Source organism: Schistocerca americana, chromosome 7, assembly GCF_021461395.2.
Source record: "Schistocerca americana isolate TAMUIC-IGC-003095 chromosome 7, iqSchAmer2.1, whole genome shotgun sequence".
Lineage (NCBI taxonomy): Eukaryota > Metazoa > Arthropoda > Insecta > Orthoptera > Acrididae > Schistocerca > Schistocerca americana.
Window position 1 is genome coordinate 366,325,042 of NC_060125.1, and position 18,733 is coordinate 366,343,774.

Here is an 18,733-nt window from a genome sequence, read left to right on the forward strand (position 1 = left end):
TCAGTGACTGTCTACAATCTTATAATGACATAATATGGGGTGGGTGGGGTGAGCAGAATCCATGTTGATTCCTACAGAGGAGATTTTCAGTCTCAAGAAATGTCATACTAAGAGAGGATAAAACATGTTCCAAAACTGTGTAACATAGCAACATCAGCAATATAGGCCTATAGTTTTGTCGCCTGTTCAACAACCCTCCTTGAAAACGGGAGTGGCTTACATGTTTTTCCATTCACTGGGAATGGCTTGCTCTTATAGCAACCTACAGTGCACTGCTGTTAGTCAAGGAGCAAGTTCCATCACATACTCTACTTTGAAACATTTAGGTATCCTTTCAGGTTCAATCGCATTTCCTTGAGCAATTTTAGTTTGTTTTCTGTTCCTTGATCATTTATTTCAACATCTGTCATTCTGCTGGTCACAAGGCAGTTTAGAGGAGGAACTGGAGAATGATCTTACTCAATGAAAAAATTTTGGAACAAGGAATTTAGTATTTCAGTCTCTCTCTGTCATACTCCTTTTTGATGTCATTCCCCACTATTATGCTCACAGACCATCTATGTAACGTAACAGATCGATACAAATAATTGAAGAATGTGATACATATCTTTAGCAATCACGCTGATACATCTATTCACACAAATGCAAAAGCTGAATAATACAACTTTTATTTTTCACTAATGCTGACTACTATTCTTTAGCTTATTTGTAAGCATAATCAACATCACTGTTACTGAAATATGTAAAAGATACAGATGTTCGCCACACAAACACTATTATGTTTCTCTCTCTCTCTCTCTCTCTCTCTGGTTATAATAGAGGGAAACATTCCACGTAGGAAATATATATCTAAAAACAAAGATGATGTGACTTACCAAATGAAAGTGCTGGCAGGTCGACAGACACACCAACAAACACAAACATACACACAAAATTCAAGCTTTCGCAACAAACTGTTGCCTCATCAGGAAAGAGGGAAGGAGAGGGAAAGACGAAAGGATGTGGGTTTTAAGGGAGAGGGTAAGGAGTCATTCCAATCCCGGGAGCGGAAAGACTTACCTTAGGGGGAAAAAAGGACGGGTATACACTCGCACACACACACATATCCATCCACACATATACAGACACAAGCAGACATATTTAAAGACAAAGAGTTTGGGCAGAGATGTCAGTCGAGGCAGAAGTGCAGAGGCAAATATGTTGTTGAATGACAGGTGAGGTATGAGTGGCGGCAACTTGAAATTAGCGGAGATTGAGGCCTGGTGGATAACGGGAAGAGAGGATATATTGAAGAGCAAGTTCCCATCTCCGGAGTTCGGACCAACCTATCCGAGATCATTACACAAAATATATGTTGGTGGCAGTAGAATCATTCTGCAGTCAGCTCCAAAAGCAGGTTCTCTAAATTTTCTCAATAGTGTTCCTTGAAAACAATGTTTCCATCCCTCCAGGGACTCCCATTTGATTTCCAGAAGCATCTCCATAATACTTGAGTGTTGTTCAAACCTAACAGTAACAAATCTAGCAGATCACCTCTGAATTACTTCAGTGTCTTTCTTTAATCCAACCTGGTCCGAATCCCAAATACTCGAGCAGTACTCAAGAATAGGTCGCACTAGCATCCTATATGCAATCTCCTTTACAGATGAACCACATTTTCCTAAAATTCTCACAATAAACTGAAGCCAATCGTTCATGTTCGCCACTATAGATGAACCACACTTTCCCAAAATTCTCCCAATAAGACGATCATTCGCCTTCTCTATCACAATCCTCATGTGTTCGGATGCTCATTTCTTATGAGCAGCAGATTTTGGTCTAAGGCATGTTTCTATGCCTAACACATTGTTTCCTAATGCAGTAGACATCATCAGTTTTACAAGGTGGAACTTTAGACACAGAAACATGCCTTAGACAAGGCCTAATGCCCATTTAACAAAATTCACCACGGATGCAAGTATTGGCCATGAAAGCCAGCACTATATAAAAATACTTTTGGATTATAGGTGACCACTCACAAAAAAGCAGAAGCACTTAGTCATCGATAGGCGCACATAAGAAGAGAGAGACACACACACACACATACATACACACACACACACACACACACACACACATGAAAAGTTAAGATGTAAAAGGTTAACATCACAAGATGATTCTTCAATTGCTCAAGGTAAATTTTTGGATAAGGGTTCCAGAAAAATTTCACAAGAAATCCTCTCACCGGCACTTGTCCTAACTACCGTATTTACTCGAATCTAAGCCGCACTTTTTTTCCGGTTTTTGTAATACAAAAAACCGCCTGCGGCTTAGAATCGAGTGCAAATTAAGCGGAAGTTCTGAAAAATGTTGGTAGGTGCCGCCACAACAAACTTCTGCAATTGAATATATGTAGCGCTACACAGGCATGCTTTGCAGGCACAAAGATAAATACTGGCGCCGAGCCCTCTCCGTCAGTAAATATATTAAAAAAAAAAAAAGGTGGCAGACCAGCTTTTTTCTCCGCCTCGAGTTTTGACCACTGCATTTTCATACATTATCCAACGAAGTAAATACAAATTCCGTATTGTCCATCTTCGAATGTAGCACCATTTCAATGTACTACGAAAATCTGACTGGCAAGACTGTTTGGGATGTTTGTCAATACGGCCAACTCTACGTTCTGAATTTTTTCCTACCTGTGAGAAAAGATGGTTCCTTATAGGAACTTTTATGAATTGTGAATCGCATGCAGTATTCCCTTCACCATAAGAATAATACCAATATAAACATTTTGCCATGTATTCTTTCGTGTTTGCTGCTAACTCATTTAAATCCTGTCTGCCTAATAAACTACGAAACTAGAGTGAGACAACAGCAAACGCAGAAGAATATACATATCATGTCATGTTTATATTCGTATTATTCTTATGCCAAATAGTGATACAGTCAAAAATGAAGCACGGCAATTGACTAGATTTTTAAATCTAAGATGACTCTAATTTCAGTGCAGAATGTAATGTACTAAAGAGGCGTCTGCAAAGATTTTCAAACGGAGAAAAATTTTCGCTAAACTCTCATTCAGAACATCTTTTATCATACGCTGTCTATTATTTGGTTCTTGTTGATCATTATCAAAGAAAGCAGCAGTGTACGTAATAACACAGCAGTCTCTTGTCATTGTTTCACTAATGAGACGATTCCTCTCTTTTTTTCTTTTTTTTTAATTGTAAGCGGTGGTAGCGTGCACAAAAGCAAGCCATGCCGCGAGTGGCAACAGGTCGTAAACACTCATTATCAGAATGCGACAAACAATGCATGACACAGTACAGTAATGCATTTTCAGCTTAAAGTGACGTAAACACTTATAACAAAGAGAACGGAACTTATCAGATCAAAGAAAAATAAGTAATCAATTCAAACCAGACGAAGTACGCGAAAAAGGATGAGTACCCGTATAAATACGGACGGAGCACCTGACGCATAGCAATGGCTACCTGGTAAAGCTTAACTGCTAAGCTTACGACTCGAACCAAACTACTGTAGCTGTATCATCATTCATTCGACCTAAATTGTGTCTCATATTACAATGGACCAACTTTGTTTCGATTTGAATTTCGAGTCTCAAATTTCAGAGGTGCGGCTTAGATTCGGGAAAAATTTTTTTCCTTCATTTCGAGTCTCATTTTTCAGGTGCGGCTTAGATTCTAGTGCGGCTTAGATTCGAGTAAATACGGTATGTGAGGCTCACAGGTGCGCCGTTGAACTGAAATTCCCTTGATTCTCATAAACTGATGAAGTTTTTCTGTTGTGACACTGCATCTTTTGACGGAGGTATTCTGTAAAGTATGCTCATTCCACCGAATAAAATTTACAATAGGGGCACTGGCATTCTGGACGAACTGCAGACTGGCATGATGAGAAAACTGTTACACACTACACTTTCCGTCAAAGCCCTTTTCAGAAAAGAAAGGAAAACACACACACACATACACACACATTCACACAAGCAGGCACACCACCTGCACGCATGTCCGCTATCTCCAGCTGCTCCAGCCAGACTGCAACAGCTAGGTTGAACAAAAGCAGCAATCAGGAATGGGGCAGGGAAGGAGGAGGGATAGCACAGTACAGGTGGGGAGAGGGAAGATAGCTGTCTGGTGGAGCATGGAGAGACTAAAAGACAGCATTATGAGATTGTGGGGAAGGGAGAGGGGGGGGGGGGGGGGGGGGCAAATATGTAGCGGAGAAGGAGAGGAGCAAATGAGGAAAAGACTGGGGGATGCTTTTGCACAAAAAGAGCACACTGAAGATGAGAGGACATGAACTGGGAGGAGATAATAGGACAGAGGGATTGGATACTGCTGGGTGGAGCCTGTGGTGACAGTAGGTTATCGTAGGCTAAGGGCAGGATAATTTTGGGAGCAGAAACTGTGTTGTAGGGATAACTCCCACCTGTGTGGCTCAGAAAAGTTGGTGGCAAAGTGGAGGATCCAGATGCCCAGGTCGTGAAGCCGACATTAAAATCAAGCATGTTATGTTCGGCTGCATGTTGTGCAACAGGATGGTCCACTTTGCTCTTGGCCACAGTTTGGCAATGGTTATTCATCCTGGTGAACAGCTAGTTGGTAGTCAAACCCATATAGAAAACTGCATCACAGCTAGTATATAACATAGCTGCTTTCACAGCTGGCTCAGCCTCTCATGGGGTTTGGCAAGCATGTGAAATAACTGGAATAGGAAATGCTGGGTGGGTCAATTGGGCAGATCTTGCACCTGGGTCTTCCACGGGGATATGATCCCTGTGCCAAGGGGCTGGGATTGGAAGTAGCATAGGAATGGACTAGGGCATTATGGAGGTTGGGTGGGTGATGGGAAACCACTTTAGGCAGTTAGAGAAGCATCCTAGTAGGATGTTCCTCATTTCAGGGCATGATGATAGGTAATCAGTGCTTTATGAAGAATTTGTTCCAGTCTAAGGTGGCAATTGGTGGCAAAGGGGACACTTCTTTGTAGCAAGTTCTCAGGGGTGGTGGGATGCTTGGGTGTGTGTGGGATATGGCACAGGAAATCTGTTTGCAGACTAGGCCTGGGGGGAGGGGCAATGGGGAGGGGGGGGGGGGGTAGTGCCTGTCTGTGAAGACCTTTGGGAGATCTTCAGCATGGTTGGCAAGGGAGTGCTTACCAATGCAGATATGCCGTCCACAGGTGGCCAGGCTGTATTGGAGGGATTTTTTGGTGTGGAAGGTATGGCAGCAGTTGAAATACGTGTACTTTTGGCGGTTGGTGGGTTTAATGGTGACAGAGGTGTGGACAGAGCCATCAGAGAGGAGGAGGTCAACATCTACTTAGTTGGCACACTCGATTAAGGAGGACTAGGTGAATCAGACATGAGAGAAGGTGTTGAGGTTGTGAAGAAATGAGAAAAGAATGTCTTGGTCCTGGTTCCAGGTCATGAATATATCAACAATGATTTTGAAGTAGACCGGGAGTTTAGGATTTTGGGAGATTAGGAGGGTTTCTTACGGGATGGCCCATAAACAGGTCAGCATAGGAAGGTGCCATGCAGATGGCCATGGCTGTGTCACAGATTTGTCTGCATACCTTCCCTTCAAATAAAAGGGAGTTGTGTGTTTGGATAAAGTTGATAAGGAATATGAAAAATGAGGTAGTGGGCTTAAAGCCTGAAGTATATTAGGAGCAGTAGTGTTGAATATCATAAGCTCACTGGGATGAGTGGTGACGTAGTATAAGAAAATGGCATCAACAGTGATAAGTAGGGATCCAGGAGGTAAACAGGCAGGGATGGTGGAGAGTCAGTAGAGGAAGTGGTTGGTATCATTAATGTACAACTTCACTTAAAACTTCCGGGCTGATAGGCCGTGGTCGAAGTATAAAACTCTCTCCTGACGTTTCGTCTCCGACTGCGGGAGACATCCTCGGAGGTAAAGCGGCGAACTGCAGTTCGCCGCTTTACCTCCGAGGATGTCTCCCGCAGTCGGAGACGAAACGTCAGGAGAGAGTTTTATACTTCGACCACGGCCTATCAGCTCGAAAGTTTTAAGTGAAGACAATACCGCCCGTGAAAGCTTACATTGTATGATTAATGTACAATGCTAGATCCTGGGCAACTGATTGTAGGTTTTGTCACTGACGGCCAAATTTCTGTCAGAGGAAGCACAATACCTAACGACAATAGGGTGTCCAGGATTGTTGGGTTAGCAGCTTTTTTTTTAAGGGGGGGGGGGGGGGCATCTAGAATGTGCATGTGTGCGGTGTCATCGGGAAGAGGAAGGAAATAGCTTCAGGGGAGAGGTTCTGGAAGGCCTAGCATTTTAAGCTGGGACTGGAAGTTAGGGTGGACTTCTGGGATGGGATCACTCTTGCTGAATTTATAGTTGGAGGAGTCAGACACCTAGGAAAGATATCCCCTAGATAGTCACTGTAGTTCATAAATACAGCAATGGAACCTTTGCCTTTAGTTGAGGATCTGTTCTGAGGTTGTGTATGGCTGTCTTTTCTTCTGCTGAAGGTTTAGTGTTCTTAGGAAGGGACTTTGGGAAAGATGTTGAGAAGGTAATAAATCCCTGGATGGCAACAGGGGATCGTTAGGTGGGAGGATCACGGTTGGATGGTGGAACAAACTGGGAGAGCCAGGTTTCAGTGTTGGGATTCTACATCTACATCTACATCTATACTCCGCAAGCCACCCAACGGTGTGTGGCAGAGGGCACTTTACGTGCCACTGTCATTACCTCGCTTTCCTGTTCCAGTCGCGTATGGTTTGCGGGAAGATCGACTGCTGGAAAGCCCCTGCGCGCGCTTGAATCTCTCTAATTTTACATTCGTGTTCTCCTTGGGAGGGATAAGTAGGGGGAAGCAATATATTTGATACCTCATCCAGAAACGCACCCTCTCAAAACCTGGACAGCAAGCTACACCGCGATGCAGAGTGCCTCTCTTGCAGAGTCTGCCACTTGAGTTTGCTAAACATCTCCATAACGCTATCACGCTTACCAAATAACCCTGTGACGAAGCGCGCTGCTCTTCTTTGGATCTTCTCTATCTCCTCTGTCAACCCGACTTGGTACAGATCCCACAATGATGAGCAATACTCAAGTGTAGGTCGAACGAGTGTTTTGTAAGCCACCTCCTTTGTTGATGGACTACATTTTCTAAGGACTCTCCCAATGAATCGAAACCTGGCACCCTCCTTACCAACAATTAATTTTATATGGTCATTCCACTTCAAATCATTCCACACGCATACTCGCAGATATTTTACAGACGTAACTGCTACCAGTGTTTGTTCCGCTATCATATAATCAAACAATAAAGGATCCTTCTTTCTATGTATTCGCAATACTTTACCTTTGTCTATGTTAAGGGTCAGTTGCCACTCCCTGCACCAAGTGCCCATCCACTGCAGATCTTCCTGCATTTCGCTACAATTTTCTAATGCTGCAACTTCTCTGTATACTACAGCGTCATCCGCGAAAAGCCGCATGGAACTTCCGACACTATCTACCAGGTCATTTATATATATTGTGAAAAGCAATAGTCCCATAACACTCCCCTGTGGCACGCCAGAGGTTACTTTAACGTCTGTAGACATCTCTCCATTGAGAACAACATGCTGTGTTCTGTTTGCTACAAACTCTTCAATCCAGCCACACAGCTGGTCTGATATTCCGTAGGCTCTTACTTTGTTTATCAGGTGACAGTGCGGAACTGTATCGAACGCCTTCTGGAAGTCAAGAACAATGGCATCTACCTGGGAGCCTGTATCTAATAATTTCTAGGTCTCATGAACAAATAAAGCGAGTTGGGTCTCACACGATCGCTGTTTCGGGAATCCATGTTGATTTCTACAGAGTAGATTCTGGGTTTCCAGAAATGACATGATACGAGAGCAAAAAACATGTTCTAAAATTCTACAACAGACCAATGTCAGAGATATAGGTCTATAGTTTTGCGCATCTGCTCGATGACCCTTCTTGGAAGACTGGGACTACCTGTGCTCTTTTCCAATCATTTGGAACCTTCCGTTCCTCTAGAGACTTGTGGTACACAGCTGTTAGAAGGGGGGCAAGTTCTTTCGCGTACTCTGTGTAGAATCGAATTGGTATCCCGTCAGGTCCAGTGGACTTTCCTCTGTTGAGTGATTCCAGTTGCTTTTCTATTCCTGGGACACTCATTTCAATGTCAGCCATTTTTTCGTTTGTGCGAGGATTTAGAGAAGGAACTGCAGTGCGGTCTTCCTCTGTGAAACAGCTTTGGAAAAAGGTGTTTAGTATTTCAACTTTACGTGTGTCATCCTCTGTTTCAATGCCATCATCATCCCAGAGTGTCTGGATATGCTGTTTCGAGCCACTTACTGATTTAACATAAGACCAGAACTTCCTAGGATTTTCTGTCAAGTCAGTACATAGAATTCACAGAACGCTTCACGCATAGCCCTCCTTACGCTAACTTTGACATCGTTTAGCTTCTGTTTGTCTGAGAGGTTTTGGCTGCATTTAAACTTGCAGTGAAGCTCTCTTTGCTTTCGCAGTAGTTTCCTAACTTTTTTGTTGAACCACGGTGGGTTTTTCCCATCCCTCACAGTTTTACTCAGCAAGTATCTGTCTAAAATGCATTTTACGATTGCCTTGAACTTTCTCCATAAACACTCAACATTGTCAGTGTCGAAACAGAAATTTTCGTTTTGATCTGTTAGGTAGTCTGAAATCTGCCTCCTATTACTCTTGCTAAACAGATAAACCTTCCTCCCTTTCTTTATATTCCTATTTACTTCCATATTCAGGGATGCTGCAATGGCCTTATGATCACCGATTCCCTGTTCTGCACTTACAGAGTCGAAAAGTTTGGGTCTGTTTGTTATCAGTAGGTCCAAGATGTTATCTCCACGAGTCGGTTCTCTGTTTAATTGCTCGAGGTAATTTTCGGACAGTGCACTCAGTATAATGTCACTCGATGCTCTGTCCCTAGCACCCATTCTAAACATCTGAGTGTCCCAGTCTATATCTGGTAAACTGAAATCTCCACCTAAGACTATAACATGCTGAGATCAAGTTGGCTTGGGACAAGTGTTTTCATTGCTGGAATTGGAAGAGGGAGAATAGGTCAATTTGGGTGTAGAACTGAAGCTGAGACCTTTAGATAGGACTGAGACTCCTGCCAGGCTGCGGTTTTTGGTGGAAAGATTAACAATGGTGTTCCCAGATCATTTTGGCTCTAGATTTGGTGTAGTGTTGTAGGGAGTTTTGGGGGATGAGTGCGGAAAGTTGTAAAGGTCAGCTAGGCAGGGTCTGGGCATTATGAGGGGTTGACGAGGAGATACACTGTGGGAAGTACAGGGGTTGGATAGTGGCAACAGCAGGGTATCATCAGGTTGGATAACTTACTACGGAGGTGGTATCAGGAATGCTGGTGCTGGAGAGCAAGGGATTCAGTTTCAGAGATGTGATATATGAACTAGATATTGCACGGAAGAAGTATCTTGCGGAGGGAGCAGAGGTAGTTCTGGGAAACCTATGCCATGGAAATGTGTTTTTGCAGCACCAGGTTTGTGAGGGACATGGTCTGGCAGAATCTGAAAAGGTGAAGGTCATTGTGATAAGAGTGGTGGGATCCATAGAAAAGAATTTTTATAGTTAGGTCAATGGGGTTGATTCCATGGTTCAGGTAGCATTTAGGAAATAAGATGAGTGACTGGGTATTAGCCAGAGAAGGGATTCTTTGCTGAAGTGGTCCAGACAGCTGATAGGTGTTCTTGCTTAAAGGAAATTGCTGTAACAAAGGGATCACCTTCAGAGGAGGGCAGGTATCCAAATAGAGAAGGAATTAGCATATTTCATCAAAACATAAGAGGTATTAGGGATAAATGCTTATAGATATTGACTCTGACGTTATTGGTTTATCAGATTACCACTTAAATAATTTGACAATTCAGAGGCTTCCTTTACCAGGATACAGATTAGCTGGCTGTTTTTAAAGGAGTTCTTAGCAGAATGGGGGGAGTGGTCATGTACATAAAAAACAGTATTCCATTTGAGTCCCTAGGTGTATCACGGCACTGCATTGAACAGGTACTGAATGTTGTGCAAGGGCAGTTGAATTTAGTGAAACTAAACTTCTAATTGTTGTTTATAGGTCCTCAACTCTGACTTCAGAGCATTTCTGTTCAAGCTAGAGAGGGTTTTTGTTCACTTTATAGGAAGCAGCATAAATTAGTTATATGCAGTGACTTCAGTATTGCTTTTGTATGTGATTGTGCAAGAAAAAGGATTGTAGCGGCACCACCGTTTAAGATAGGGGAAGCTAGTTTTGTGCGATATTCGAAGCAGACTCTGCGTCGGCCTCAGAGCGTTGAACTAATGACCTGCCGTGGACTGAGACAATGTTGCCCCATCTGTTGCTGCGTGTAGCCCGGCGGTGTGACACACCTCACCGTCCAGGAGAGCTGCCACACTTGAATGAATCTCGTTAGAAAATGACACCTATTTATACTTGGCTGTGCGCCTCTGTTTTGCCAAGCACACGGTTCGCGTCATGTACGCATAACACTTAGGTTGGCCAGTGGCCCTCTTCTGCCTGTGACTTGCACCATGGAAACTGCTGTGTGTGCCCTCTCTGGCAGTTCTACACCCCTGTGGAATCTATTTGCCTTTGCAACTGCTGGTATGCGTAACTTACTGCAATCCGGCCACACCTGGCTGTATCTCGTGCTCTGAATATTGCACAAAACTAACTTTCCGGATCCTAAACGGTGGTGCCGCTACAGTGTGGATTTAAGCAACTACTTCAACTCACTGCTATGAAACCACAAGTTTCATTTTGTTACAATTAATGTGACAGATTGTATCCTGGTTATAAATTCAATAGTGTATAAATCAACACAATAGCACAATCATACTCTACAATAATTAATACTCTACTATAGTTAATAGTCTGCATCATTGAAAAAGAAACAGAAACTGACTGCTTGTTACAGGCAGCAACAAAATAGTTTACATGACTTGTCACAAAAGCTATAATACTGTTATGAAATACCTTAAATGGCAAGTTTTTTAAAACAATCCTTCCAACTTTACTCTTTGGTTTCCATTTCTTCAAATCTTTGTTAATGAGGTTGGTTGACTTTTTCTTCGGCTTAAATGTTGCATTCTTCGATCTGATCTTCCCTTCTGAAAACATTCACACACATATAAACGCAAATGCAAATTTTCAAACTCATACTATCTTTATTCAAAATATGAAAATGAAAATTGCAATCTACACATTAGAAACAAAAAGAAGTTACTCTCATGGTATATCTTTCACAAAACAAAGGTATATTATTCATGATATCATCAGTACCGGGACAGTAAGAAATTCTTATATTAACATAGTATACTATGATAACAGGGGATTTTAATTCAAAAGAATTACAAAAAATAAAGAAATTTCTTCAATGGAAAACTTTCGACATGGTCCAGAAATTAAAGTGGTCACCTGTTAGTACTACCTGCAGAAAAGAGAAGCATGTTTGTCCTCCTTTTAGCTTTAATCTAATACAACAATAATTTGGTGAGGAGCAAATAGGGCTCACAATGAAACTGGGTGTGTTTTACCACACAATAAAGAAACTCTAGGAAAGGTAACAGTACTAAAACACTTTTGAATTCTAATTAGATCATAACACATAAGATGCAAAGTAAAAAAAGATACAGATCTAAAAAGAAACATACCAATCAGGCATGGAGTCACAAATCACAAGACCGAAAAAGAATCAGCATGGATTCTGGAAAAACTGCTTGTGTGGGGCCCAACTTAAGATATTCACACAAATAAGACTTGAAAAAATCCTTGGGAGAGCCAGCCATGACAAAACTATTCCATCTAATGAGCAAGCTATACACGACGGGCAAAATACCCTCAGATTACAAGAAGAATGTAATAGTTCCAGTTCCAAAGAAAGCAAGTGTCAACAGGAATGACTTTTACTGAACTATCAGTTAAATAACTCATGTTAGCAAAATATTTGAAACAAATTATTCACAGTAGAATGGGAAAAAAAACTTGTAGAAGCTGCTTAAGAGGAAGACTTTTCGACTTATCTCAGAAGATAGGTTAGGTTAAAGAGAGGCAAAACTATATAATTTATAATATTTGTAGACATATAGAAAGTTTTTTTTTACAGTGTTGACAGGGATGCACTTTTTTAATTATGTAGGTCCAACCCCTCGTCCTAGTCGTGGGAGATGGGCAATGGCGTGAAGTAGGAGATTGCCTGTAGAAGCGAGGTACAGTGTGTGCCCCGGGACTGCTATGGTAGCAGTGAAGCTCCTACAGGAACCCTGAAAAGTGACAGATATCGGGGCTCCGGTGAAGCTATGATAGGTCCAGCAAGCCAGTAGTGGATTATGATTTCTGCTTTCAAAAATAGGACGGGCCTTGGAAAGGATGGATTTAATCAACAATGAACTGGCTACAAACAAGGACTAAGATTTGGAACATTAAATATACAAACATTGACTGGAAAGGCGGAAGAGATGGTAGACATGATGGAAATAAAGAAGTTAGACCTATTGGTGTTAGCTGAAATGAGATGGAAAGGAGAAGGAAGGAAAGAACTGAGGAAAGGCTACCGATTGTACTGGAGTGGAAATGAGGAGGGAAGGAGAAATGGAGTTGCGATAGTAGTAAGAGATGGATTAAAAGTGGAAGTGAAGAGAATAAGTGATAGGATGATGAAGACCAAAATATCACTCAAGGGCAGAACCACAGAGGTAATACAAGTATATGCGCAGCAGGTGGGTTGCACTTCTGAGGGGAAGCAAGAGTTTGAAAGGGAAATGCAGAAGCAGATGGGAACAAAGAATATGGTAGTAATGCGGAATTTAAACGCACACGTTGGAAGAGAAAGACAAGGCTGTGAAAATGTGCTTGGACCAGAGGGTTGGGGCTGTCGAAATGAGGAAGGTGAAAGACTATTGGAGTTCTGTCAAAGGAATGGCTTGCTGGTTGGGAACTCTTGGTTCAGGAAGAGAGTACAGTCAAGTCTTAAAGAGAAAGTTGATAGTTTATTACTTCATGTACGATAATGAGATGAATAGGATCATCATTGACATTAAGGTAATACCATCAGAGGCCTTGGATAGCAACAACCGTTTGCTAGTAATGAACCTGAGAGGGACTAAGGATATTAAAGGGACAGAAAACTAGGAAAGACGTATGAAGGTATGGAAGTTGAAGGAGGAAGAAAGCAGGCTACAGTACCTACTAGTAGTAAAGGAAAGCATTGCAAAGGATGAACCAAAAATGGTAGAAGAGGAATGGGGTAGATTCAAGCGAACATTAATAAGTGCAGCAGAAGCAATACATGGGAGGACAAGCAACAAAAGGAGATGGAAAGAAACACCCTGGTGGAATGATAAAACAAAGGATATAGTACAGAAGAAGAATAGAGCCTTTATGGTATGGTTCCAGAAGAGAACAGTAGAGACAAGAGAAGAATGTCAGGCAAGAAAGAAATACGCAAAAAGAGAGGTGGCAGAGGAAAGAATAAAGTGGATGGAACAGTGGACCAGAATGACGGAGCATAGTGAAGGTTCAGAAAAAGGTGTAATTTGGGATGATTAAAAGTAAGGGGAAGAACGGTATGACAGATTATGCTCAAATGGTGAACAAATGTGGACAAGATGTGGAGAATATGGAGGAACTCAAGAATACGTGGAAGGTGTATTTTGAAAAACTCCTGAACCCAAATGGAGACCTGGATGAGGAGGAACAAGACGAGGAGAAAAAAGAGGAGGAGCAGCAAATAGAAAAAGACCTTACATGGAGAGAAGTGGAAGAGGCATTGGGAAAGATGAAGGGAGGGAAGTCACCAGGTCTGGATGAGCTAAGTGTAGAGAAGGTGAGAGCAGCAGGAGAGGTGGGGACACAATGGCTATATCGAGTAATGAAAATTGTGTGGAGACAGAAGATGATCCCAGAAGACTGGAAAAAGGGAATAATTGACCCAATCTTTAAGAAGGGAAATAGGAAAGAGTGCAAGAACTATCAGGGGATAACTTTAATGAGTGACTGTATAAAGATTTTTGAGAAAATTTTGGAATCATGAATTCGGGCAAGATTAGAAAGAAGAATGAGAGAAGAGCAACATGGCTTGAACGAAAAGTACAAGAATATGGGATGAAATTTAGTATAAGTAAGAGTGAGATGATTATCACAACAAGAAAGAAGGAGAGAGGAACAACTGGAATAACAATTGGTGGGGAACAATTTAGGAGAGTGGAGAGTTTCAAGTACCTAGGAAGCCTGATATAGGAAGATGGAAAAAATGACAGTGAAATAAACGAGTGGGGGAGAAAAGCAGAAGCATTTGGAAGTGTGTCAGAAGACTGATATGGAGCAAGGATGTACCCCAAATCAGTAAAAAGGTTATATACCAGTCATACTATGTCCTGATCCTGACATATGCATCAGAAACCTGGGTTATGAAAGGAAGAGAGAAAAGCAATATTCAAGCTAGTGAGATGAAATTCTTGAGAAATATTATTGGAGTGACAAACATAGACAGGTTAAGGAATGAGAGGATCAGAGTTAATGAAGGTGAAACCATTACAGGAGGAGATAGAGAAAACAAGGCTGAGATGATATGGACACTTTAAGAGAATGGAGGAGAAGAGGATACCCAGGAGGATACACGAGATGAAATTGGAAGGAAAGAGACCAAGAGGAAAACTGAGAGACAAATGGCTGAAAGGAGTAGAGGAATGCATCCAGAAGAAAGGAGAAGAGTGGACCAAGGTGAAGACAGAGAGATGGTGACAAGGCGGAAGATGATGGAGAAGCCAATGTTCTATTCAGACCCGGCTAGAGGCTGGAAACTGTCCAAGATGATGATGATTATGAGGCAGCAGGGATTAAATAAAGGGAACTAATGGTTATTTGCAACTTGCAGAGAAACCAGACTGCAGTTACAAAGAGTCAAAGAACTTGAAAACAAGTTGGAATGAAAAAGGGCTGTAGTGTATCACCAAAATCATTCAATCTCTACTTTGCATAAGCAACAAAGGAAATCTAAAAAAAAAATGGGAGAAGGAATCAAAGTTCAGGGAGAAGAAACAAAAACTTAGAAGAGCATATAACACATTGGATACAGTCTTGAAAAGAGGTTATAAGATGACCAAAAGCAAAACAAGGCTAATGGAATGTATTTGAATTACATCAAATAATCTGAGAGAAATTACATTAAGAAAAGAGACACTAAAAGTAGTAGATGAATTTTGCAATTTGGGCAGCAAAACAACTAATGGTAGCCAAAGTAGGGAGGATATAAAATGAAAACTGGCCATTGCAAGGAAAGCATTTCTGAAAAAGAGGAATTTGTTGCCATCTAACATAAATTTAAGTGTTATTAAGCCTTTTCTGAAGGTATCTATCTGGAATGTAGTCTTGTACAAGACTGACATGTGGACAGTAGGATAAATCCTGTAATATTAAGGAATTGTCAGTATGGATGTAGACTGCAGTAGTTATTCAGAGGTGAAGAGGAAGCAGCCTGGTACAATTCTGCATCTACATCTATATTCTGCAAAGCACTGTGAGGTGCAACAGCAGAGGGTATGTCCTATTGTAAGAGTTATTGGGTTTCTTCCTGTTCCATTCACATATGCCGTGCGGGAAGAATTACTGTCTGAATGCCATTGTGCTTGCAGTAATTATTCTAATCTTATCCTCACAATCCCTATGTGACCAAATATAAGGGATTGTAGCATATTCCTAGAGTATTTATTTAAAGCTGGTTCTTGAAACTTTGTTAATAGGCTTTCTCGGGATAGTTTACGTCTATTTTGAAGAGTCTTCCAGTTCAGTTCCTTCAGTATCTCTGTGACCATTCGCATTGCACCTGTTAGTCCTAACCAGTATGGATCCCACACACTTGAGAAATTTTCTAGAACTGGCTGCACAAGTGATTTGTACGAAATCTCCTTGTAGATTGACTGCACTTCCACAGTATTCTATCAATAAACTGAAGACTACGATCTGTTTTACCCATGACTAAACCTATGTAATCATTCCATTTCATATCCCTACAAAGTGCTACACCCTGGTATTTGTAGAAGTTGGCTGATTCCAACAGAGACTCATTGGTATTATAGTCTAGGATATCATGTTTTCCGTTTTCTGGAGTGCAAAATTTTAAACGTATGAACATTTAAAGCGAGTTGCCAATCTCTGCACCACTTTGAAATCTTATCACAATCTGACTGATTATTTATGCAGCTTCTTTTATATAGTAATTCATTATATATAACTGTATCATCTGAAAGGTCATTAATATACAACATGAACAGCAAAGGTTCCAACACAATTCCCTGGGGCACACCTGAAGTTACTTCTACATCTGACAATGACTCTCCATCCAAGATAACATGCTGCGTCCTCCCTACCAAAAAGTCATCAATTCGGTCACAAGTTTCACTTGATATCCCATATGATCGTACTTTTGATAATAAGCATACATGTGGTACTGAGTCAAATGCTTTTTGGAAATCAAGAAATACGGTATCTACCAGATTGCCTTGATCCAAAGCTTTCGGTATGCTATGTGAGAAAAGTGTGAGTTTGGTTTCACATAATCAATGTTTTTGAAATTGATGCTGGTTGGCATTGAGAAGGTCATTCTGTTCAAAATGCATGTCTGAGATCAAAATATGTCCCAAGATTCCAGAACAAATCGATGTCAAGGATACTGGATGGTAGTTTTGTGGATCACTTCCACTACTCTTCTTATAGACGGATGCGACCTGTGCATAGTTAGATGCAGGGCTGACTCAGCCATAAATTCAGTATAGAATATGACAGGGATTCCATCAAGCCCTGGACCTTTCTTCAATTTTAACGATTTTCAGCTGTTTCTCAACGCCACTGACGCTAATACTTATTTCGTTCATCTTTTCAGTGGTACGAGGACTAAACAGGGGTAGTTCTCCTGGGTTTGCCTTTGTAAAGGAACATTTGAAAATTTAGTTAAGCATTTCAGCTTCTGTTTTGCTACCCTCAGTTTCAGTTCTTGTCTCATTCGCTAAGACCGGACACCTACAATGATGCCACTAACAGCCTTTACATATGACCAGGATTTCTTTGGGTTCCGTGGAAGATCACTTGAGGAAGATTCTGCAAAGAGCATAATTTAATTATCACTAACATTTAGTTTGAGAATCATGAAAGAAAGCTGTACACATGGAGGACACTTGGAGACCATGGAAGGTTTCAGATCAATTATATAATGGTAAGTCACTTCCAGAGGTAAATGTGGACTCTGACCACAATTCACTGGTTATCAACTGTAGATTACAACAGAAGAAATTGCAAAAGAAAGATAGAAATTAAGCTGATGGGACAGATAAGTTGAAAGAACCAGAGGTTGTCGTGCATTTCAGAGGGAACGTTACACAACAGTTGACAAGAACAGGGGAAAGGAATAGAATAAAAGATGAGTAAGTAGCTTTGAGAGATGGAATAGTGAAGGCAACAGAGGATCAAAGACAAGGTCTAGTCGACATCATCAGATAAGACATGAGATATCGAATTTTCACAAACTGCGACACTGTCGCGAATAAAACAGAGACCTGAATACAGAATAAATTTCCTTTACTTTACATCTATGGTCACAAACTTTCTGTCAACAGATTACCAATTTTGGACTATAATGACCATCTTCAGATCTGTTTTACAAAAACAATGTCCTACTGTACTGCAGCCATAGTGGCAATGTCAAATGTCAAAAGCAAAATCAGCACCAACAGCATCAAATATATATAAATAACAGCGTATGCAAGAGTCATCTTGTCAGCAGCACTATCGTTCAAAACAAACTTAATTTGATTGGTGAAAGGAGAAAATATAAAAATGCAGTAAATCAAGCAGATGGAAAGGAATACAAATATCTAAAAAAAAAAAAAAAAAAAAAAGAGATTGACAGGAGGCACAAAATATCTAAGCAGGAATGGCTAGAGGACACGTGTAAGGGTTTAGAAGTAAGGAAATGATAGATGCTTCTACAAGAAAATTAGGGAGATCTTAGGAGAAAAGTGAAGCAGCTGTATGAATATTAGAAGCTCTGGTGGAAAACCAGTCCTAAGACCAGAAGGTTCAAATGGTTCAAATGGCTCTGAGCACTATGGGACTAAACATCTTAGGTCATAAGTCCCCTAGAACTTAGAACTACTTAAACCTAACTAACCTAAGGACATCACACACACCCATGCCCGAGGCAGGATTCGAACCTGCGACCGTAGCAGTCCCGCGGTTCCGGACTGCAGCGCCAGAACCGCTAGACCACCGCGGCCGGCTAAGACCAGAAGGGAAAGCTGTAAAGTAGGAGGAATATATAAAGGGTTTATACATGGGAGATGTACTTGAGAGCAATATTATAGAAAGGAAGAGGGCACGGATGAAGATGAGATGGGAGACATGATACTGCAAGAAAAATCTGACAGAACACTGACAGACCTAAGTCAAAATAAGGCCCTGGGGCCATGACAAACTATTCCATCTGGTTTGCAAGGTGTACGAGACAGCCGAAATACCCTCATACTTCAAGAAGAATATAATAATTTCAATTCCAAAGAAAGAAGATGCTGACAGGTATGGACATTACTCAGCTATCAGTTTAATAAGTCATGGTTGGAAAATACCAACACAGATTCTTTAGAGAAGAACGGAAATGCTGGTAGAAGTCGACCTTGGGGAAGAT

The 18,733-nt window shown here is 41.3% G+C and overlaps 1 protein-coding gene across 1 annotated transcript in view; it reads right to left on the minus strand.

Moving 5' to 3' along the window:
- Positions 1-18,733, minus strand: part of LOC124622421 (RNA-binding protein 28) — a 116,739-nt gene that overhangs the window by 93,536 nt on the left and 4,470 nt on the right. The window contains exon 2 of the mRNA XM_047148114.1: positions 11,035-11,168. Coding sequence (XP_047004070.1) covers positions 11,035-11,168 — 134 coding nt within the window. The remainder of the gene's footprint in view (positions 1-11,034; positions 11,169-18,733) is intronic.